Below are 24,367 nucleotides of genomic sequence, written 5' to 3'. Positions count from 1 at the left end.
GCACAGTCAAAACATTTCTATACTGAACATGCTGGCCTCCACTTTTACTTCTGCTCTAGTCCTCTTTGGAACAGGGATGCAAACAGACAGCAAAGCCATCATCTTAATTTGGATGCTAACTAGCAGTAAGAGTAATTCTGGGGAAGGTACCCACTTGGGGAATGATGTGTGAAAATCAAGCTGGTTGTCTGGAATAAATCCATGTTTCCTGCCTGGGGGCTAGAATGAAATGTCAGGTGACAGAGCTCTGGGCATAACTCTAGCACTGGCCTCTGCTCACAGGAAAAACCCTTGGCACTTTTCCATTAATTTTGCCAGAGGTGAATCAGATACAAAATGTCTTTGGGTCATGAAAATAAAGATGGGTACCCCACTCAGCTGAAAACCCAGCAGGTTTGGGAATGGTCACTGGAAAGTGTCACCATCCAGTAGGCAGCCACAGCAGCAATCTCCTAGGGCTTCTCTAGAAGAGAAACTGCAAATGCCCATTATCCATTGCTGACAAGAATGAACAACCCAGAGGAAAGGGGACTATTTAACTTACTAACACAGCTGAATGTTAGTTATTGTTAGAAACTCAGATCCATTCCATAGTAAACCTTGCAGGGAAAGTTTACAAATAGAAAAGATGAGACAACATTGAATTTAGCTACATGGAAAATAAACAAACCAATAAATACATGAGATATGTAATGGGCTCAAGGCTTGCTGTTTTAAAAACAGGTTAAAATAATTTCTGCGTGTTTTGCAGGACTTCTTTATGTCATGACTCTCTGTGCACCTCTACAGATAGTAAAGGGAAGGAAAATTCTATATTTATATCTTTCACAGTAACAACACCTCCCCCCACAGAGGCACTGCACGTAATGGAGAGTGGTGGGATGATAAGGTTGAGAGAAGAAAGGTCAACAGAGTAATCATCTTAAAAATGGATTTCTGAGTTTTCTTTGGGGAATAACCTTCTCAAGAAGTGCTAGGTGAATCATAAGTACCAGAGCATCCTTGAATAAGTCCTAACCTTATAGCTCTCCTAATGGAACCCACTGGGTTTGGAAAACATTTATAAAAACGTAATAAGAGCTGATAGGGAAACCATGACTAGACACTCATAAGAAACTAGGAATATAAGAAAAGATGAATCATTATAATAATAAATTATCTTTTTTACAGATCTGGGCCCTCTTCCAGATCAAGAATTTTTATTGCTCACAACAAATGGCATAAATTCTGTGCTGAAGCAGAAAAACTAAGGAAAAAGGAATCAGAAACATTTAGATATTACACCAAAAAGACCGTAGATAATATTGGAATTTATAGATAAATTATTATTTCTCTTAAGTTACTTCTAAGCAGCTGTAGTAGGAATTCAAAGATACCAGTTTTGCTATTGAGTAAAATACATTGTTGTTGATATACCATCTTAAAATTTCTTGCAACGGGAAAAGGAATAGAAACAAAAGTGTCAGTAAGGACTTTTTTACTGTGTAGTATCCCATATTTGTATCTTTTTTTTCTCCCCACACTTTTCCTAGCACTTCTGTTGATACTTTATTCCATGGTGTTTTTACCAGTGTGGATTACATGCAATTTTATCAACATAAGTAGCTCAATGAATCACAAAGTAGTAAGAACAAAAGTACAAATACAAATCTTTAATATTCATTAAGTACCTGTATTAGGTAAATCCTTCCTCTGTTATATTAAGTTCATTAAACTGGAAGACCCAAGCAGCATGATCCCAGCTGGGTAAAAGAAGTCCAAACTTCATAAAAGCACACTGTGATTAAGCAAGATAGATATAGCTAACCCAAAGCTGGAACTGTGCTTTGTGCAAGCCATGACATAAAACACAGGACACCCTGGAAACAGAAAAACCCACAAAATTCATTGACTATTTCACAGGTAGAAGTGAAGACTCGGTGGAAATTGTGAGAAAGGAGGTGTAAAGGACAGTAGTAACTTCTTAGGAGCTCTGTTAAATGACTAGGAACATTGTCTTAAAAGTGATTATTAGCTCAGCTTTGTCACTTCTTTAGTGCAGCTCTACCTAGAAGCAGATGGTCTGCAAAGGAGCCCTATGCCTCCCAGAAAACAGAAGACTGTCACCTGCAAATCACTAATGTATAATCTGTATTCACTTAGCAGACCAGGATGGGAGTTAAAAGTCTTATGGACACTTTTTTTTTTTTTTTTTTTTTTTTTCAGTTAAATGTTCTACTTGCATCCAAATAGCATTTGGCTTTCAATAGTTCCGGAGAAAACACTTGCATTTGGCTTCAGCTAGGACAGGCCCATTACTCATTACTCTAGAGTTACTTTGCAAACAGAAACATAAATTTCTTTCATGTACTAAATGCAATTAGAATTATTGTTATTTTTATTTTTAGTGATTCCTGCTATCACAAGCGAAAATCATGATATTGTCTTGCAGCTGAACATGCTGATCTAAGAAAATAAATGTACTGAAAATACAGAAAGGGAGTGTGTCATCAGGAGGACAGATGATACTGCAGAAGATTGTATCTGTGTGTATGCACATATATGCAATGTACACTGCAAAGTTTGGGAGCATTAAGCACTTTGAAATCCACGTCAATTTACATAAGAAAGTTAGCAGGATAATGCTGATATTTCCATGTGCAGGACTGCTAGGTCTAAGATGATGTGCTATTTTCCTGTTTCTTATTTGCTGAATGATTAGATAGCTATTGAAATTAAATGTTATGGTTTCCCATCTGAAAGTTGTTAGCTCCATAGGATATGTAGGATATGTTATTTCAATTACCTCAGCTGGACATATGGTTGTAATACTTTGCAGTGTTGAGCCCTACACAGGTATTTATTAAATTTAATTAATTAAATTAAATATACTACCCTACCTAACACAGCACAATAATTAAATTGCACTATAAAATAATCTTTGAGAAATATCACTGCTTTATCCTATAATTAAATTATGTAAAGGCTTATACTGCATATAAAATGCAGTAAAGCTCATACTTAACCATAGGAAAGTCACGAACAATCCAATTTTTTTCTAATGCTCTTTTTATTTGTTAGGAGTAAGATGCAGTTGGCAGAAAGAGCTGTTTCTTGTTTTGTCCAGCTTTCTACTAGCAGAGACCTTATGTTCAAGAGGAAGACTCTACCAGCCTTATTGGTATATTATAAGGCTACTTTACTACGTGGCTTAAGGATATTGACTTTGTACCTTGTATTTTTATTTTTGTCTGCTGTCTGAAGGATATAGTTTGTGTAACCTATCCAAGGCAGAGTAGACAGATTACTCGTGGAGAAAACACGTTATATATCCACATTAACACAAAGAGATACCCACATAGAACAGAAGATTTACCTTTTAGAGACTCCATTAATTCATTCTACTCTGTTTCTCCAAGTAACTTTGTCTTGTGGTAATTTTCTGCTACAAAGCTGTTATGAATTCTTTCTGGAAATATGAAACATGGACAGGACTTTGTTCTCAATGGAGTGAGAAGAGATGTTTAAGAATGTTTATAAATAAACAAATAAAAGTGTAAGAATGACTAAACAATTATGCCTCTACACATTTTTACCTTAGTGATAGTGTATTTGTGAAAAGATGTAATACTGTCACATGAACACAAAAATTTTAGAGAATAATCTAAAAAAAAAAAAAGATGGGAAACATTTAATGGATGTGTCTGGCTGTTAGAGCACCTGTGACAAAAACACAATCTTCTTTTGCCCTCTAATCTATCGTGACTACTCTGGAGTAGATGGGCTGGCAAACACATTCTGCACTATATGCTTGCAGAGGTAAAATCTCTTCTGAGTGCCACCTGGGACAAAGAGATTGAGAAAACATTTTACTTTGTAGACAGAAAGGTAAACGTGCTGCTGGTTATATTCTTGTCTCACTTGGACAACATGATTGCTGACCAAAGTTAATTCGAGGAGGAGAACAAGTGTTTCAGCTCTTACTGGGATTACATATGGGCCACACGGGAGGGTACCCTTTCTAGAAAGCTGGAGAGGGCCTCACAATGGGCTAATCCTCATGCTGGAGAAAATGTTCTGTCATAACATGTCTTCACGGGAGAGGTGTATGTGTAAGGAATCACATTGTGCATTTTTATCAATGATTTACACATCTTTGTGCGTATAAGCATGATATTATAAAACCATCTGACTGTCTGACACAGAAACTATCAACCTGAAAGTTCAATATTTGACAAAGCAATCTGACATGTAATAGGAATGGTCTAGCCACCTGCTAAACCAACATGCTCCCTTCTCTTTTGCCAAAATGGACCTGTTAAACAGAAGAAAATGTCTGTGTAAGAATATGATGCCATTCATATGTTGTCTATACTCTTCAATTAAAATATTTGCTGGATTTTTTTTAGTGTTAGGCTATACTGTGAGAATTATTTGTTTGAGAAATGCGTGGTGCTTACAGGATTTTGTTTGCCTTGTTGGGTGAGGCAGGGTCTAATTTAGCTTCTCCTCTTCTCTGGTTCACACTGACCTTTTATTTCAGCACTGTTTCTTTGAGAGCCTCGGTGAAGGCATGAGACAGCTGGCATGGACCATAACACAGAGCGACTCTCTTGACAGCCCTGCAGAAGAACTATTAATGCAGTTTAAAGCTTGGAGTAATAAAAGTATGAAATAGTCTCCATCACAGCGACAGGGAGAGAGGGTAAGTGTTGTCATGTTACTCTGAAATATCTTGAGACTCACAAAAAAATCTCAAGAGCCCTTTTCTAGTCAGAGAACAAACAGCAGGAGCTGGCTCACAGAAATGTGTCTTGTCGTGTAAGTGAAGAAAGCAAGCAGTTTGGTTTAGAGCTGATGGCAGAAATCAAATATATTTTAAAAAATACTTTTAAATCAAAAATATGCACTATTTTATTGCCAAGACATTAAACTGAATTTGATGAAAACTGCAGCTCAGAGTACAGGATGAAAAAGAGACCAGGAGAAGGAAAAGTTTAAAAATAAAAGCCAGGAATCTAGGAGCATTGCCTAGAGACCACCAATATACAAGGAAAAGCAGCCAGAGAAAAAAATTGCCCATCATTGTCATGCTGGGTAAAGGTAGAAGAAAGAAGACCTATCAAACCTTTTCCCTGCTTTAGAAAAAATGAAATCCTAGAGTGGCAAAAATATCAGTCTTCCTCATGATTCAAGATTGAGAGTTTGAGTCTTTTGGGGAACGCCTCTGAATGTGCTAGGATTGCTTTTGTGTTATTCCATTTATAGTTCATTTTTTTTTGGCTGAACATAGTGATGTCTAACACGAATTATATAATATCATCTAGAAGGAGAAAAAGCTGCTATGAAAATCGTGTAAAGTTCTGTGGCATTTACAAACACATCTTTGCAACCATGCCCTCTGGAAAACAATCTCTATTTTTAATGGAATTCCCATGAATTTGATGGAACAAATTGTAAATATAACTTAATACTTCAATTATACAAAAAGTATAATGAAGTACATATACAATACAATGAAGAAAACTTGCTCTTCAAGTAATGTGACAATTCTATGGCATTCTTCCAGACAGTTACTTAGGAAGATCAGAAAAACATGGGTATTAAAGTTTAACGTGTTCAATGCAGTTGAAAGTGTTTATTACAAATCATTTCTGATATTTTGGTAGACATGACTACATCTGACCAGTACATTTTCCCTAAGATCTAAAATACTAAATCTATTCACCAGATATCAAAAACTTTTCAATGTATCACATATCAAAAATTTTTCAATCCATTACACTGAAAAAAAAATAAATCAACTTGTGAAGGCCACTCTTCTGGCATCCCTTTAAGTCTGTTTCTCTGGTTAGGTCAGATACAGCATGAGCCGGTAGCCCTCTCAGTGCTTCAGGAAGGAAGGACACGTTACTGCCACAACCCTTCCACACTTCAGTGAGGCAGGTCAGCGATGTCTGTGATAAAATAATCCCAGGGTGAAAGCAGAGCCGAAAGGACTGCATTGGTTTTTTGCTACCTGACAGAGACCTTCCAAAACTGTGAAGATGGAGAATCACTCCATCTTCACTCCTGGAAGAAGGACAGAGAATCACTTAAAAATAAAATTGGACACTGAAATAGTCCAGGTACAAAATGATTTATATCCTCCGCCTTCCCTAAGGGAGCTAAATAAATGCTTCTTTTGGCATTTCTATACCATTTGGGCAACCCTTTATATAGGGAATTAGTAAAACACTGGATCTGTCAGTTTTATCATTTGCCCTGAGCATTTGGGGTCAGAGGGTGGTCCCACATGTAGAGAGATACAAAACATGTTTATCCTCATGTACATAATGGGAAATCCAGCATGGCTGAATAGACTCGGTGCAGGAAAATCAGTCCTGAATTAAATGTCCTTCATGGTATTATTAATTCAGATTCAAGATGTCTATGAAAGTTTCATCAGTTGCAGTGAGAGAGCAGGCGTAGAAAAACTTACTAGAAATTCCTCCAAAACAGCACCACTTTTATTGTCCTCCAGCTTGCCTTAACCCTGAAGTGCAGGCTGACCTGAATTCAGCGAAGGGAAATGTCATTTTGACTTAGTCCAGACAGCCATCATCCTGCCTGCACCCACATCCAAACAGGCTGCGGCCGCCGAGGATGGTGCGTTACGCGGGTCTCTGCAAGGCAGCAGCCCTCACAGATAACCCTCCGCGGCTCCCAGTCACATGAGCTGTGAAACAGAGGTAATGATAGATGTGGACAGCGCGTTCACTCGGCATGTGACACTCTGCTTTGATCCAGTGAGCCGGCTCTGCAGCCTTGTCTGCACGCATTACTGCTGATCTCAGCCACACGCTACGGGGTCGTTTCAGGTGGGGAAGACGTGACAGCGAGCTCCTTGAATTTACTTAGCCTCATGATATCATGTACTCTCATTATATGATAGTTTCTGAAAGATGTTGTTTGTATTCAGATAGAAAAGGCTGTCAAATTTTACACAAAATTATTGTTGGCAATGTTTTGCGATTACCTGGTGGCTTCCACCTGACTCTGCAAGAGGAATTGATGAAGCCCTCCACACCTCCATGCAGAAAGCGTAACAGGAATTAAAACATGCATTCACATCTGAAAACTCCTATTTTAACAGGCAAAAAGCAGACTGGCCTTCCTATATGGTAATGAAAGCAAATGGGAAATGTATCTGCATACCAGCTTGTTACAGTGATCAAAGTTAAAAGCAGATAAAAACCTTTTGCTGGCTATGCTCCACACATCTCCTTTCCACTGGAAATCCATACCAATAGCAAGCCATTAGGATAAGCAAGTGTATGCAACAGAGATGCTAGAAAGATTAATTGCAAACCTCAGAACAAATGTACAGAGTATGACCTTTATATCCATTTAGAGTCCTCTTTCTTGAAACTAATTGATCAGTCTTTCTTAATTTAAAAATAAAGATGATGCATGTCACACTGAGCATGAATTTTACAAGATGGTTTAATCATTGTGTTTAAATTTATAAGAGAACAACTGTCACAGAAATACGTGAATTAATTTGCTTTGGAGATTAGCAGAGAAGGGTGACAGCAGACCACGGGGTGTTTGTGAATACATAAGCATACCAATCCTTGTGATCAGAGTGATAGTGAATACTTTTTTTCTATCTTATTTGCATCATATCTTTCCTAGAACAGTTTTTAGACTAGCACCTTCCACTCTAGATGTTTTGGGTCACTCACAGAGGTACTGGGTAGTATTACCACTGACCCAAAACAGCTGAGAGGAAGGTGCTCCTTACTTAAAGTCCTTCCCAAGGTTACAGTCATCTTTTACTTTTCCAGAGCAAGGTGAATACTGCTGTTCCTGGGGTAATCTGGGGCTCTTGATAATGCAGTCATTGCTCCATCAGGGAGGAATTTTGCAGGCATGTTTATAGTGGGTTTTTTTTGCGAAGTCTGACTCTAGAAGTTTAATTACTCTTAAATGAGAGCTGATGCTCTGAGCTCATTAAGGGAGCTGGTGTCTTGGCTGCTGCTCATTTATGGGGAGTTATGAAACAAGGCTGCATGAGAGCTTTGGAAACAGAAACATCCTGGCTCTGCTGAATTCCTGAGCAGAACAGATAAGAAGTGCAGGAAGGGGAGTAGTCCTTGGTGCTATGTTGGTGCCTTCAGAGCTGTGGGAGAGCTGGTTTTCAGCAGAGCTGCGTGTGACTTGCTGCAGTCTGGGGAGTCCCAGGTTGTCCCAGCCTTTCCCATCTTCCTCTGGAGAGGCTCTGATGGGAGCTCCCTCTGAGGGGGTCCCACCAGGCTTGGAGGGCTGTGGCTCTTGTGTTCCCAGCGTTTGGCTCTGGAGCAGGAGTTCAGCTGAGATGCTTGTGGAAGTGTGTTTGAGGTTTTTTCTTTTAATTCTGATGTCTTCAAAACAAATTGTCTTGTTTTCCCTTTCTGTTTGTTTGTTTCTCTTTGCTTGATACTTAAGCTTCTCTCACAAAATAGGCTTTCTGGAGTTGTCTATTGCCCTTGCTTGTAGCTTTTTGTACGTGTATTTTAAACATGCTTTGAATATGATTAATCAAGAATTTTTCCCAGAATATGGTCTCCCTTCCAGAAACGCTGTAAGCTTCCACCCCCAAATGATTTATAGCAATATTCAGCCCTCTTCTAACCTGATTACTTATTTGAAAATGCTCGAGTTAATTTTCAATACATGAGCTTGTTTTTCTAAGTAATTAATCTTCTGGTGAAATTTTGACCATGGGACTCTGTTTGATGACCACCAGCTAGTGGAGAATGATGGGAACTGTCTCAGCAAGAGGGGCACACGTCTCTTTGCCAAAAGGCTGGCCAACCTGGTTAGGAGGGCTTTAAACTAGACAAGAAGGGGGAAGGGGAGTGTCAGACACGGCGAACAGTACCGCACAGCCTAGGTCAGATAGTGTCCAGCGGGATTATGCCAGTGCGGAAGTGAGGATAGGAAATGATCACAGAGGGTCCTCTTCACCCCTCCTGGGGAACCTGCAGGCTCGGTTACTTCCCTGAAATGCCTGTACACCAATGCGCGAAGCATGGGGAATAAGCAGGATGAATTGGAGGTCTGTGTGCTGTCTCAGGGTCATGATCTCACTGGAATCACAGAGACATGGTGGGATAGCTCACATGAGTGGAGCACTGCCATGGAAGGCTATGTGCTCTTTAGGAAGGACAGGCTGGGAAGGCAAGGTGGTGGAGTTGCTCTTTATGTGAGAGAGCAACTGGAATGCATGGAGCTCAACCTGGGAGTGGATGATGAGTGAGTTGAGATCTTGTGGGTAAGGGCTAAAGGGAAGGCTAATGTGGGAGACACTGTGGTGGGTGTCTGCTACAGGCCACCTGACCAGGACGAGGAGGTTGATGAGCCGCCTATAGTCAGCTGGATGTTGCCTCATGGTCACAGGCCCTGGTTCTCATGGGGGACTTCAACTACCCTGACATCAACTGTAAGGACAACACAGCCAGGCACAAACAGTCCTAGAGGTTCCTGCAGAGCGTTGAGGGTAGCTTTTTGATGCAGGTTGTGGAGGAGCCAATGAGGAGAGGTGGGCTACTGAACCTCGTGCTATCAAATAGAGGGGCTTGTAGGAGATGTGAAGGTGGAGGGTAGCCTCAGCTGCAATGACCCTGAGTTGGTGGAGTTCAGGATCCAATGAGGAGGAGGCAGGGCTGTAAGTACCCCTGCAACCATGGACTTCAGGAGGGCCAACTTTAGCCTCTTCAGAGACCCCCACAGAAGAATTCCATGGGCTAGAGCTCTAGAAGGAAGGGGGGCCCAAGAGAGCTGGTTAGTTTTCAAGCGGCACTTCCTCCACGTCCAGCAACAGTGCATCCCTGTGTGTAGGAAGGCAGGCAGAGGGGGCAGGAGACCTGCCTGGATGAGCAAGGAGCTTGTGGCAATGCTCAAGCAGAAGGCAGCGGTGTACAGAATGTGGAAAAAAAGGACAGGCCCCCTGGGAGAAATACAGGAACGTAGTCAGGGAATGCAGAGATGCGACAAGGAAAGCTAAGGTGTGGTTGGAACACAATCTCGCAAGGGATATAAAAAATAACAAGAAAAACTTCTTCAAATATATTAACAGCAAAAGAAAGATGAGGGAAAATGGGGGTCCGCTGATGAACAGGATGGGCACCCTGGTTATGAATAACACAGAAAAAGCAGAGTTGCTGAATACCTTCTTTGCTTCGGTGTTTACCAAGAGCAGCCCTTTAGGGCCCCAGGCCCTAGGGACAAGAGAAGAAGACTGGAGAGAGGAAGACTTGCCCTGGGTAGAGGAAGATTGGGTCAGAGAGCACCTAAGGAACCTCGATACCCACAAATCCATGGGCCCTGATGGGATGCACCCCAGAGTGCTGCAGGAGCTGGCGGATGACATAGTTAAGCTGCTCTCCATCATCTTTGAAAGATCCTGGAGAACGAGGGTGGTGCCGGAAGACTGGAAGAAGGCCAATGTCACACCAGCCTTCAAAAAAGGCAAGAAGGAGAACCCAGGCAACTACGGGCCCAGTTCCACAGGAACTTAAGGAGAAATTTCTTACCAGTGAGGGTGACAGAGCACTGGAACAGGCTGCCCAGAGAGGTTGTGGAGTCTCCTTCTCTGGAGAGCTTCAAAACCCCCTTGGACGCAGTCCTGTGCCACGTGCTCTAGGTGACCCTGCGTGTGCAGGGGGGTTGGACTAGATGATCTCTAGAGGTCCCTTCCAACCCTAAGCATTCTATGGTTCTATGATTTTAATATTGTTTCTTTGAAGAGGGGAGAAGTAGATAGACACAGCTCATTAGAAAAGAGAAATCTTTACCCATAACTCCTTATTTCTCCCTAACGATTTGCTTATTCTGTTTTGTTTTTTTTTTTTTCCTTCTGATAATGCTTTTTATGGCTGGAGCATCTAGGGGAAAAAACACACTCTCTCAAAAGTTTAAAAAACACAGTATCCTCTCTAAAAATGTCTTAAGATTTCTCTGCGCTTTAAGCAAACAGGGAGAATACAAGTGTTGCATTGGGTTTTTTCTTTCCTTATTAATTTATTTTTTACTTTCATGATAATATTCCCTAGAGAGTTCTAATACATGGAGCTCAGAATTGCAGCTTGTCGTTCCAACTTTTAACTCCAAATGGAGGATTTAAAGAGTTTACTGTAGCTCTTTGCTTAGCTTGATATAAAAAGGCAAAGACAATTCTGTAAAAGAAAACAAATCAAGAGTTGGGGGGAGATAAGAAATAACACCAAGGAAAGAATCAATGGCAAAAGATAAGAAATAATCACAGTGCTGAAAAAGATGAGTGGGATTAAAATAAGGGAGAAGCTATGTGGACAGTAAGAGCACTTATGTGTATGAGAGCGTTATCATCAGATATGTGGTGTTAGTGGATGAAAGCAGGCAGTTTGGTCAGCCAAAAGCTCTTATTTTGGTGTGCGGCAGAGGCAATGTGTTCTGCTGTAAGGCAAAGACACAGCTGTAATAAGACTAAGTATCTCTGTGTGTTATAGCCCCTCCTTAGGATTGCAGGAATGAAAGCACATGCTTGTCCTACTGCTCCATGGAAAAGGGCACTAGAAATGCGGCTGTCTGAAGGAATCTGTTGTTGCACAACTGCTTCCCCCATAAAATTGGGGAAGGAGGAGCAACACACACCTCTAAAGAGCAAATTCCTCCTACACCGGCAGGTGGAAAAGGGTGTTAAAGGTGTGGAGAGGGGTGCTTTCAAGTAATGCAGTAACTGCTTAATTGTTATCAAGCCAGTAATAAGGCAGTGAAGAAAGCCCTGAGCAGTGCAAAGCAACTCAGGTTGCCCTAGAAGAGAGGGTCCCTGCTTATTTTCTCACTGTCCCCTAGTTTTACTACTTGCGTAATTACAAAGTTCTGCTGTGAATAGGCTATACTACCAACAGCATCCCTTTTTACGGCAGAAGTTCAGAGCTTCATCTGCAGTGTGATAAATATGCAGCCATCAGATTAGCAGTTTCTAATATGCAGATTTTGCATATTAGAAATCTAATGATGCGGCAGAAAAACCTATATTGAACTTCAAAGTGGTGGAGGCACAGCTGAACCCTTCTGATTTGTGGGCTTCCTGTGTGTATGTATAGGTGCATACATGCACAATAAAGCAATTTTATTGACATATGGGCCTTATGCTATTTAGCATATTCAAGATGTAGTTGCCTCCTTCAAAATAAAGATGACTTTCTACTTCAGAGCATTTCCATTACAGATGACATTAATAGGGACTACTAAGAGCACATTATCTTGTAGCACTTTATTTTTTCTAAGTTTTTGATTTTCTAGCTGATGTGTTCTGATCATAGCTAGGCAAAAGCTTTTAGTTATTTTTTTGAAATAAGAATGCTGCCTCAACTTAAGAGGCAAGAGTTGTGGACTTTTCATATTGTCAAATAGCTGATAAAATTTATAATCTTTTATTAACTTTAGAAGTAAAATAACTTATATATGTTGCAGAAAACTAGTCTTTATGGATTGAATTGACCACTGCCACATTAGAGAGACAGCTTTCCCTTTGACTACCTCCACTCCAGTAGTGTTCCCTTAAGTACCAGGTAAAGGGAATCTTATTGCTATCTAGTCAATAAACCTGAAAACTAAGTTATTGCTTAATAGCAATATTGTGGGGCTGTATCACATACAGTAAAAAACTTAGTGCTTTAAGACTCCTCTACATTTCTGCTACTTTTGCTGAAAATGGGCTATTTAGCATCTGCATAGACTAAGAAATAACTTCATTTTTGAAGGTGGATTGTTTAGAACAAAGTTGAGAACTATTATAGAAACCTTGCACATAAAGTTCTCAAGGGTACCTAAGAATTATGCTGTTTATGGAACAAAACAGGCACCAGTAGGATGCTGATGTCACTGATGCTTATGAAATAAGGTACAGATGTGCAATGTGAAATAGAAAACACTTGTGACTACATCATGGAGGCTACTACTTGTCTGTCTTTATCCATTAAAAATAACAATTTTTACTGAAACTGTGCTCTCCTTTTGGAACCTTTGGCTAGGACATCTCACCAAACCTTGACTGATAGTGTCTCCTAGTTCTTGTCATTAATCTCTACTGCCTTGGCTGGTGATGATGATGACTTTTTTTTTTTTTTTTTTTTTTTTTTTTTTTTTTACAGGGCTCGTTCATAAGACAGACTAGGTCCATCAGGATGCTCCCTGTGATAGTTCAGGGAATCTAAGCACAGAGCTAGCGCCATCTCTCCTTTGGTGTAAACTGCCATGGGTACACCTGCCTCAACTGAAGAGCTCAAATTTACTGGAAGATCCAGGGCATTGTACAAAAGCACAATCTTTCATTTTTTTAGTTTATTTTATTTTTAAAACTAATGTCTTATTCAATGTGAAAGGGTAGCTAATGAAAAATATCCCTGTTTCAGAAAGTTGTCTATTAAAATTTGTATGGTAGAATGAAGCTGATATTGTTTTCCCTTGACAAACAAAATATAGGAAGAAAAACAGAAGCATTTAATCTTTTTATTTGTAATTTATCAACTATATGGAGGTTTTTCACTCTCTTTGGCTTCCAGAAATCACATGAGTTCTGAAAGGCAATGAGTTTAGTGGTGAATAGTTCTTTGTGTGCTACTTAGCTACTTAAAATAAAAAAGGAGAACATTGGACAGCACTACTCCCTTTAACAGCACTGTCTTACAAAGACATCAACTCATCTCCTATAATCACAGCAAGGTTGCCATTACTACAGCTTCAGATGTGACAGCAACATTTCTGTGATGCATCTGTCCAGCTGTGAAATACTTCATGACTTCTTACAAAAGAGCAGGCTTGAACTTAGCAATTCTTGGGTGCTACTTTTTGAGGCCTTGTAGTATTCCTTAATGTACAAAATTCTTCAGCTGGAAGAATGTGGGAGCTGTTTAACATCTATTCAGTTGTAAAAATCCTGCTCTCTTAATCGCAAATGTGACAAACAAGCAGTACCTACAGCAGTTCATTACACATATGGATAACTATTCTGTTTTAATCTTGTGTTGGAGCCTTGTAAGAAAAAAGCTAGTTCTGGCTGATAAGCAGCCATCTGTGATCAGCAATGAGTACTAAGAAAGATAAGCTGATGTTTTAATGACACAGCAAGGAAAACACCTGCTGAACACTTGCAGGTACACCTATTCTTGATTGCATATGACAAAATTCCTGTTAAATTACTATATTTTGGAAGGTAACTGCTTTCTGTACTTGTGCATTTAAAAATTACTTGCAGATTCTTAAACTTATGTGAGAATGTGCGGTTTTTAGCCACTTTTTGGCTGCAGTTCTCCATTTGGCCTGCAGTTCAGAGGCTGAAATGTGCAAATAACTGCATGTGTGGTATGCAAATGGTGTGAAAATATTAGTTGCTAGTGGGAGATTTCCAATGGGAGATTTTCAATGCAAAGTTAAAAATACAAATACAGAAACTCTAAGCTTTGTACAATTTGAGATTTGCCTGTGTGAGCAGGCGATTAGTAACTAAGTTACAGTTGCAGGCAACTAGCATTTATGCAGAAATGCAGAACTGTACTCAGAAAAGATGTAAAGCAATCATGGCTCTGAAAATCTGTCTGAATATTGAATTCACCATCTGGCTTCTGTACTTGGAAGACTTTGCAAACCCTCAAATCAATGCTGCCTGGGCTTGTGCAGGATTCTGTGCACCAGATGGCACTTTGGCTGTGCTTGGTGCTCAAGTCACTGGCCACAAATTGCTGTGCACTTTGTCTATGTTGTGTAAATGTTGTTCAATTAAGATAACAAACCTTAAAGGTAAATTAGGGTTATTTCTTGAAGTAGATGTTCTTCTGTCATGCAAAATGAATAAACATGTTTATGAGCTTTTGGAAGAGCTGACATGAAGAAAGATAAGGCAAAAGCAAGTGAAAAATGAAGCCCAGAAGCAGTGTATCATGGATTTCACATGGAAGTTATTAAAAAAAAAATCTTTAGTAGGTAGTAGTATTTTCAATGCAAATAAATTATATTTTTAGGTGCCCTTGTCTCTTCTAAGTGTAGTGATACGGTTTAAATTAGAAGTAGGGAATATAAGCATCAGTTGAAAGAAAAACCTAGGTAAACACAGGGAACGACTTCCACGTTGCTTTCTCTTGCAATTTCTCTTTAAGTAGAAAACGAATTTTGTTCTTAAATTGGTCATTGAGGATTATATTAAATGACAGGTGCAAGCAGCAGTGTTGGATATCTAATTATCTGTTTGCACAGGTGAAACCTGTCAGCATAATACAGATTTGCTATCAAAGTAAAACGAGTACAGAAACATTTTTAAGATTGCCTGCACAACATACCTACATCAGATGTCTTATTTCTGTCTGCCACAGTGTTTTAGGTCTCCAGGGAGTATTGTAGCATAATCTCGATCCAATAAAACCAGACTCGTTTTGTCACATTAAGTATCTTCAAGAGGACTGTTGAAGGCTGTAGAATAAGATGCCAAGTAGATCCAGAAAATGGACTTCAAATTTGAGAGTAATGAGGTTTGAAGTTTCCATCCTTGTAGATACTCAGCTGTGTGTTTGTGATTTTTGCAGGCTTGAAACAAACCTGTTGAACACTGCCTATCAAGAATCCCAGTCAATTCTGTAGAACTATAGATCCAATGTGTAAGTATCTTTCCCAAGTGGCTTGTGTGGGGATGATATGCTCATGTCTCCTCTCCCATGCTGAAGCAAGGGGGAATTAGCAGTAAGTGCTCCATCTGCCTCTCTGTTGCAATTGCCAGAGATGCTGTCAGGGCAAAAGCAGTGCTAGCTATGTGTGACTTCTCTTAGTAGTGTTAGTGTTTAAGGTGAACATTAATCTTATAGTAACTCTTCCTAGAAACTCGCTTGCTATCTTCTGTCTCCTGTGTGTCCTTCTAAATTTCTTATTAAAATCTTAGCACAGGCTTTTTGTGATACTTTTCCAGTCTTATTGCTCTCCCCTTTTTTATGTTCCTCAGGAATAATTAAATTTCTATATTTTTTTTTCCACTATCTCCATCTAGGATCATTTAAGGCTAATGTTATCTGAGTAATACTTTTGAATCCTCTCTGACTGAATCTCAAAATTAGGCAGAATCTCTTTGCCTGATTCACAGCAGGCTGTAATGGAATCTATTTTAATAACCTTTGATTTTAAAAAATAATCTGCCTATCACTTCCTAAGGTGATTATCTGTCATCCCCATGCTAATTTGGAAATGCCAGCACTTTCTCTGTGAAATGCTTCTGAGGGAACAACTTCCAAAGAGGATTTGGATTATGCTGAGTAAATGCTGACTGAAGCCATTTGTTTCGGTTGGTGAAGATAATGTTTAGGTAGTAATGGTTCTCTTATTGATTTAGGTAGGCCAACTTTGAAATGAAGAAAACAATGAAGTCTTACCTGTTATCCCTCTACTAGCCAGAGCCTCAAGAAGTTTTAATTTTTATAGGAGAGTTTGTTCTTCTGCACCTCTGTGGGTATAGCATTTTTGTGGAAGCAGCTCTGTACGTTGCTTCAAATGTTAATCTAAAATTTGCAGTGGGTGTTAACTCCTAAATTTCAGTTAGAATTTTAACTCTAGAAAGGCATTTAAGTGAAGTCTATCTAATCTTAGTTTTCTCTTAAACCAATTTTCTTCTGCTGTTACAGGCGTCACAAGTTTGTGATGTTTTGGACAAGTAAATAACATTTCTTAAATTTTATATGTGTATTAGAACAAAATATGGCTGTAGCTCACAAATGCATAAGCATTTAAGGGGAGAAACCCTTTTTTCACTTCCAATCTCCTTTTCAAATACTGAGTCAGTAGGTTTTTCTCCTTGGTCTTGCCAGCAGGTTGAGGGAGGGGATCCTGCCCCTCTACTCGGCTCTGGTGAGGCCATACCTGGAATACTGGGTGCAGTTCTGGGATCCCCAGTATGAGGAATGTGGAACTTCTAGAGGGGGCCCCACATAGAGCGATGAAGATGATAAAAGGACTGGAGCACCTGTCTTAAAGGGAAGACTAAGTGAGCCAGGCCTGTTTAATCTGCAGAAGAAAAGCCTGGTCTGATCATTATGTATAAGTAACTGAGGGGAGAAGGTAGCGAGGATGGGGCCAGGCTCTTCACCATGGTGCACAGTGGCAGGACAAGGGGTAATGGGTATAAATTGAAACACAGGCAGTTCCACTTCCATGTGTGGAAGGACTTCTTTACAGTGAGGGTGACAGAGCCCTAGAGCAGGCTGCCCAGAGAGGTTGTGGAGTCTCCTTCTCTGGAGATCTTCAAAACCCACCTGGAAGCCACCCTGTGCCACGTGCTCTAGGTGACCCTGCAGGGGGTTTAGACTAGATGATCTCTAGAGGTCCCTTCCAACCTTAACCATTCTGTAATTCTTACTCAGACCCAATGCCATTCACGCAGAGGCAGAAGTATAAATTACAGAAAAATCTTAAATTAAGAAGTTAACATTAAAAAGCTTCTTCAAATGCCAGGAGACAGACCAAATAGCTGAAATGCTACCAATAGAATGATCAAGTTTCACACTAGAGAGAGAGGAAAAAAATCATTCTCTATTCACTTTGAAGAAAGGAAAATGATAATGAAGTTGTATATCAATTGCTTCTCATGGGAAAAATCTGTTTTTAATATTTAGTTACTATTTATGATCTTAGTCCTTGCACTTCAGTTTTAATAAATATATGCACTTTATTTGGAATATATTGGAATATATTAATTTCTCACCATAGTTTCGTTGCTAATAGAAATGCAGGTACCTTGAAGATGCTTTTTTTTTTTTTTTTTTTTTTTTCCTAATTTACTTTCTCTAATTCAAAGTGCAAGCAACATAATAAATGATAGTGATCCTGGCTTTGCAGAATGGGAAACATGCTGAATGTGTATGGGCAATTTCAGGAGAAAAGCAGAACTAGGATAGTCTAAACGGAGAGCACAGTACTGTCATACTGATGAAGGTCTGTCAGTCTTTAACTTGATGTTATGTGAAATTTGAGGTATTTTTGTTTGGGTAGGGTCTGCATTGGGGTTAGCAGACCTGAGTAGCTCAGTAGCTGAGGAGACCCCTCCGTTGGCTTCCAGACTGCTTTGTAGCTCAGTGTCCCCCATGAAGACCAAATCTGATCTCTGCTGCAGCTGAAGGGGGTCCAAGGGTGCACAAGCAGATGGAAGATTGTAAGAAAGCGGATATGCTCTAAAATCCTCCTTTCCAACATACAAGAGCTTTTCACTGAGAAAAGAGGCTCATCTCACTCAGTGCTAGGGTATGAAAACAAGCTGCCCCTTTTCAGTAACACTCCTCCACAGTACAGAAAGTGAGGATAGAGCAATAACACAACTGTGAAAGATGCGGCATGTGGAGTGCACAAAACAGGTGAGGGGGCGCAGAGGCTTGCAGCGAGCAAACAACTTTCTTCTTGTCCTGGGGTGGCCTGGGGCTGCCGGCAGGCAGAGCAGGTTTCTCCCCAGGCTGCCCTGAGCTGGGGCTGGCACGAGTGCCCTGTGCAGCCCCTGGCTGTGGGCAACGTCCTCCTGCACGGCCCCAGGGCCAAGGGCTTGCATCAGCTGCTGTGCCAGCACAGCCAGCAAGGCTGCTTGTGCAGTGCTGGAGAACCGAGGAGAGGTGGAAAGCAACTGTGCTTTCTCTCTGATGCATGGGTACAGAAGATGCTCAGCCATTTCTCCTGTTTTCCTCTTGAATTCACTCCTGATGTGGAAATAGTCAGGAGAAGACATGGCAGCAATGTCTTAGCTAATGTGATGGCCGTGAGGATCTAGTTCATAGCAATGTTCCCTTCCCTCACAGATTGTGCCTTGTTTGGATTTGTGCTTTATGTGCAGTCACAGGGGAGCTGGACAAAGGTGCAGTGCAAGAAGCAGCAGCAGATGGCCTTGTAGGTAGGATGCTCATCTAGAATGAGATGATCAGCAGCCCTGGAAAAAATGCAAGGCGGGGAGCAGGAAAGAAATGGAAGTAAACTCAGGACCCTGTACCCAAAAGGCTGCTCCCAGCTGTGGTGGGGAGAGCCAGAGGTGAGTGGCCCTAGCAGCCTCTGCCAAGCTGAAAATCTTTTGAGAAGTGGAACAGATGGGAAAAACATGACAAGCTCACAGTACCAAATAGCCAATGAATAAACTAGCAATGGCAGCTATGCATATGGGTCGTTGTACTGAGCAGGACTTTGAGGTCGATTAAAAAATAACTATAGCTCTGGATCATCAGAGATGATAACTACTGGAACTTTATGGCTGCCATAAAAAATATTATTACTCTAGGACTGATGGAAGGGAGCAAGAGCAAACAGCCCACGCTGCAGCTAGAAACATGGGCCCACAAAGTCTGGAATGTGGCTGTCAAATAAAATTGCATTTGAAAGGATATATGAAGAACTTCATTAGAATAAATGCAACTAGAGGGCAGCTGCACAGCTACAGAAACCTTTTTGATTCTCAACACAGCCAGAGCATTAAAAAAACAGTATGGAAGATATTGGTTATTCTTTTATTTAGGTAACTTGATAGGCAGTTATAAGAAAAAAGATGAATTTACAGACAACACAAGCATTAAAAGTCTCAGTGGAAATTGAGAATCAAGAGTGTTTAACTTCATTCCAGATATCTTTCCTTGTCCTTAAAATAGATTAAAAATATGGCCCTGAGGCAAAATCATTGAACTATATAAGAACAAATTTATAGTTTGCAAAAGCAGTATAACACGGCTAATAAATTCAGCCTTGCTCTAAGAAATTTGGTGTGTGACAAAAGCAGTAAAAATGCAGACCTCAGTTTTGCTGAGGGTAGTGTGGAGGGAGCGAAAGCCTTACGAATAAAAGGTGGGGAAAAGTTGCATGTTAGTTACAGTGCCAGGAAGCCCTGATTAGCCTGGATTCAGGATCCATCCTGGGTAGGAAATAACAGGGTAGTTTAGAAAAAAAGCAGCAGTTAAGTATTTTGGGAAATGTGAAGTTATTTGCCAAAATATAGATATAAAATATGTAAACAAGATGCACACAAGTGAAGTATACTGTGATCATAGTGTACAGGCTGATATGTGGTTTGTGGCCAAATAATAGGGATAAACAGTCACAGTTCAAATTCTGCAAGAAGCTGAACCAGCTGCATATTATAGATTACTATAATTGTGCCTCAGACTGATCCTCCAGCATTCCAGCAGTGCCCAAGTACTGCTTATTACTTAAAGTGCACTAATTGCCTGGACTTCTGTAAAGCATAACAAAAGATCAAGCAAGAAGTGATGGGGACTGAAAAAAAGAGATATTTACATTCTGTGTCAGATATCCGTATGGTAAATGGAGGAAGTCCTTCATGAAAGGACAAAGTGTATAACACATACCTGGAGTGCATAAAATCAAAACCAGGAAGAACAATAAGACATCTAAACAGGTTGTTTCCTCTGTTACATATCCTTTGGAAAAGAAAGGAACCAAAAAAGCTATTTGTATGGCAAAATTTAATTAAGGGATCACATTTTGGTGATTGAAACAACAACAAAAAACTAGTATGATTCAGATTACATAATTACAGGCTATGAACAATTTTGAAATCAGTGATGTTCTTCCCCACTCTTCCTAATACAGGTTTTAGGTTGCTAAAAGAAAAGGAAGAGACTGAGAGTCCTCAAATCTTTCATTTGAATTTGCTGTTTGTGTCACAGGATTACAGGGGCATTTGTGAAATCAGGAGGCAGTTTGAAATGTGAGTAAAAAAAAGCTTTATGGATTCTTGTTAGTAAGATATTGAGAGGTTATAGAACAAGAAAGATGTACTCATTACTGGACCCCATGTGCTATAATTAAAAGACATTATGTTAAGGTAGTGAGGGACACTGTCTGGAGGCTGAGATGCTTAGATGAACTCAGTAACTGTAGTTCTAAAATGTCCTATTTCTCACTGTTTCTAATGCTAAAATAAGCCCAATTCTAGAAGGATTCTCACCTCAGTGGTCATGCTGCTTGCAAAGGAAGGAAGTAGGCCTGAACTTTGCACCTGGAGAGATGAATCTGTTACGGAGAGGGATCGCAGCCTGCGTGTTGAAGTGCCCCTGCAAGCCGGGCAAAGGTTTAAAACCAGATCCTTCGGAAATCTCCCTGAGACCCTGGAAAGAGCAGGGAGATGCAGTCAGCCCAATGACCAGAATAGATATTGAAGGAAATAAAAAATAAAAATAAAATAAAAAAATAAAATAAAATAAATTCTAAAGAACAACATGAGCACTGGAACATTTCAACACTTACTCATTTCTCAAGCAAACTATTAACTTGGAATTTTGTAATAATATAAACTGCCTTGGTCAATTAGCCAAGACAACTTTAAAAGCCACGGTGACTGATAGTTGTACCATGTAAGAACTGGGGAGTTCTACAATACAGAAATAAAGAAAAGGCTGAAGTAGAGGTGTATCACAGTAGAAAAGAACAATTTTTGGATATAATATACCAAAATATGTCATATTAGCAGATAAAGGTTAAAGTACTGAGCATGCAACAGTTAATACTAACAAATAGGGATAACTCTAGAAGCAGAGGCACTTAAAGACATAATTCTTGTAAGTATTTGTTCATCTTGTAAAAACAGCATAGACTATGAAACAGGAAGAATGACATTGCAAGGCAGGTAGGGGGAACACTTCACAAATTCCTTAATTTTTAATTTAGTACTAATAATATCTTAGTATCTCAGCAGTAACTTAGTATTTTTTTCAGTTTAAATTAGACTGATTAGTATAATGATATATATCAAAAGATCAGCTACAGTTCAGGGAAGATTTATAGCTGCTTTCATCAAAAAATGCTCTTAATTTTTAACACTTATAATTGATACGTCAGGGGAAAAAATATCATTGTAATTCTCCTCAGTCTCTTGTTTGACATACTGAATCATTCCTTGTTTTGTTTTAACTTAAAAAACAAGGTGCTGCTAATTGTAAGGTGTGAAGAATCTTTTTCACATATCTTTTTTTTGTTTCTGAGGCCTAGAAGGTTACTTGTATACTTTGAGAAGAGTGATTTCTAGTCTTATAAGTGTTGCAGGCATATTCTTGTTAAATGCTGATATTTTTCTTTTGAATGTTGCTTGAAGTCTTGCTGTGCTTTTTCAGCCAGGTTCAGATGCAACTTTAATATAGCTTCATCTGATGTGCAGAATGACTCATGTTATTACAGAACTGTTTATGGTGAGTTGATTTCTATTAATGCTGGAATAATCCCCCTTTGCTTGCTGCAGTGTTGCCACACACTGGTCCTAGATCTCTGTCAACCTCGGGATAACAAGTTACTGCAACTAAACAGCCTAAGCCCTTTTTCTTTTAAAAGCAGTTCCACTTTCTGGTTGAATAAAATGGATGTGAATGAGATGACTTTGGCAATTATGAAGACACAAGTATAATTTAAAGGAAGATTGTGCTGATTGTCTTTGGGGTGGGGTGGGGGAGAAAGGAGGGAAATGCCTGTGTGTATGTTCTTTGGGTCCATCCAACACTGAGGACATGAAATGCACCAAAACCTAAACTGATAATGCTCGTTTTGGCAGAACAGCCCATCTTCGTCTTTTGATGAGGAACTTCCATGTAGTTCTGCACCTAGGAGATTTGCTGCTGTGGTGAATATATATGCAGATAAAAAAAATTCTTGGTGTTTACTTCTTTTGCTGTGGGAAAATGTGAACGTTGGTGAAAATAAGTCCCTTAAATAGCTACTGAGTTGAGTGCATTCTGGTATTTCAGTGAATAGGCAGTTATTCTATATATAGCATTGTATTTTTTACTACACATACTGGCTTTCTGACAAGAATATTCACTTTTCTAAAGTTTTAAAAGAAATCTTGCAGCTTTTTACAGCTGTTTCAGTCTAATATGAAAACAAAACATGGTAAAGCGTATATTCAAATGCTGCTCTGGATTGGCTTCACAACTCTCCCACTATAGATACAGAACCAAATTTATTTTTCTGTTCCTTTGATTCCTGCTCTCTGTGTAAATCCAGCTCTTTTAAAGAGCTTCCATTTCAACACATATTTTATCTCGAAGATGTTATTTTGTAAATTTAGACAAGTCTTTTTTTTTTTTTTTTCCCTCCTCTCCAAACCTTGACTTGCTATCTGATACTTTTAGGAGTGTGTGTAATAACTTGTACTGCATTTCAGAGCTCAAACTACTCTCACATCTTAATAAATCTATGCTTACCTATCCCTTTCACTTTCTTTCCTCTCTTTGGACAGAGGGATAGGTGAGGGAGACAAGTGGGTGGCTGGACTATGAGCAGGTTTGGCTTTTTGTCCTCCTGAAATGTCATTTAGGTGACAGGACTTCTGAAAGATAATCTCCAGTGACTCCTTTTTCTATATTTTCCTCAGCTATTGTAGGTTGAATTCCAAAGAATGCAATGCTTTGAAGACATATTTTTATCCCATTATTTTAATGGTCTTTCTTCCTGTTATGTCCAGCTGAATTCAAATTGTGAAGTACTTAACTGCAACCTTTGGCAGGTTTGGGGAAGATGAAGCAGAATCTAAAGGGTGTGAATCCTGGGTTGGTGCAAGGAGGTCATGCTTGAAAGGAGACCCCACCAAGGAATGAGCAACTGGACTAAAGATATTCCCTGTGCCATGCAAGAAATATCTATTTTTCCCCACTTCATTTCATGAATGTAAAAATCCACTGCAAAAATCCTTCCCGGCCTATGGCTGCATTTTAAAAAGTGAAAAATTAAGTGCTGTTAAATATCCACAAGGCAAGACAGGAGTTTCTAGAGGCTACGATGAGGAAAGGGCTAATACATTTATGGACAACTCCTTTCTTTGTTTTGGGAAAACGTATCAGAAAGCCTGCTGAAGTGGTTAAAAAAATAAAAACTTTACTTGTCTCCCTGTGGCTTGAGCGGGCCCCCCTGCTTGCACCTCGTGCAGGTGCAAAGCTCCCGCTTTCCCAGCGCTGCCCAGCGCCGCCGCGGGAGGGCACGGGCCGTGCCCGGCATTCCCCGCCGTGTTTGTGTGTCCCGAGGCGAGCCGCGCCGTGGGACGGCTGGGCCCCGGCCGCGCAGCCCTCCCGCGCGCAGCCCGCCCCCTCCACGGTCCCGAACTTGTTGGGGCGGGCTCGGCTGCTGCCAGGAGGCATTTAGCGCTGCGCGGGAGCGGCGGGACCCGCGCTCGTGCTCGGACAGCCGGCGCCGCGCGGCGTGAGGGCGTCAGGCTCCGGCGGGCTCTGCTGCTGTTGCCGCCGCCGCTGCAGCAGCAGCCGGAGGATGGAGGCGGGCAAGAAGCCCCGCGGGGCTGCGGCGGCGAAGCCCGGCGAGCCCGAGGCGGCCGTGCCCTTCCAGGCGCGCTCCTGCAGCAACAGGCAGCCGGGGGGCAAGC

General features: G+C 40.4%; 1 protein-coding gene across 1 annotated transcript in view; it reads right to left on the bottom strand.

Annotated features, from left to right (window-relative positions):
• The window catches only part of FAM81B (family with sequence similarity 81 member B), a 51,700-nt gene extending 27,712 nt beyond the window's left edge, over positions 1-23,988 (bottom strand). The window contains exon 1 of the mRNA XM_088533743.1: positions 23,873-23,988. Coding sequence (XP_088389869.1) covers positions 23,873-23,988 — 116 coding nt within the window. The remainder of the gene's footprint in view (positions 1-23,872) is intronic.
• Between the last annotated feature and the right edge of the window lie 379 nt (positions 23,989-24,367).

Source organism: Tinamus guttatus, unplaced genomic scaffold (assembly GCF_059628265.1).
Source record: "Tinamus guttatus ecotype Peru unplaced genomic scaffold, ASM5962826v1 Tinamus_guttatus_pri_ptg000517l, whole genome shotgun sequence".
Classification (NCBI taxonomy): domain Eukaryota; kingdom Metazoa; phylum Chordata; class Aves; order Tinamiformes; family Tinamidae; genus Tinamus; species Tinamus guttatus.
The sequence above is the reverse complement of the archived record's forward strand: the minus strand, read 5'-3'. Positions and strand labels throughout refer to the sequence as shown.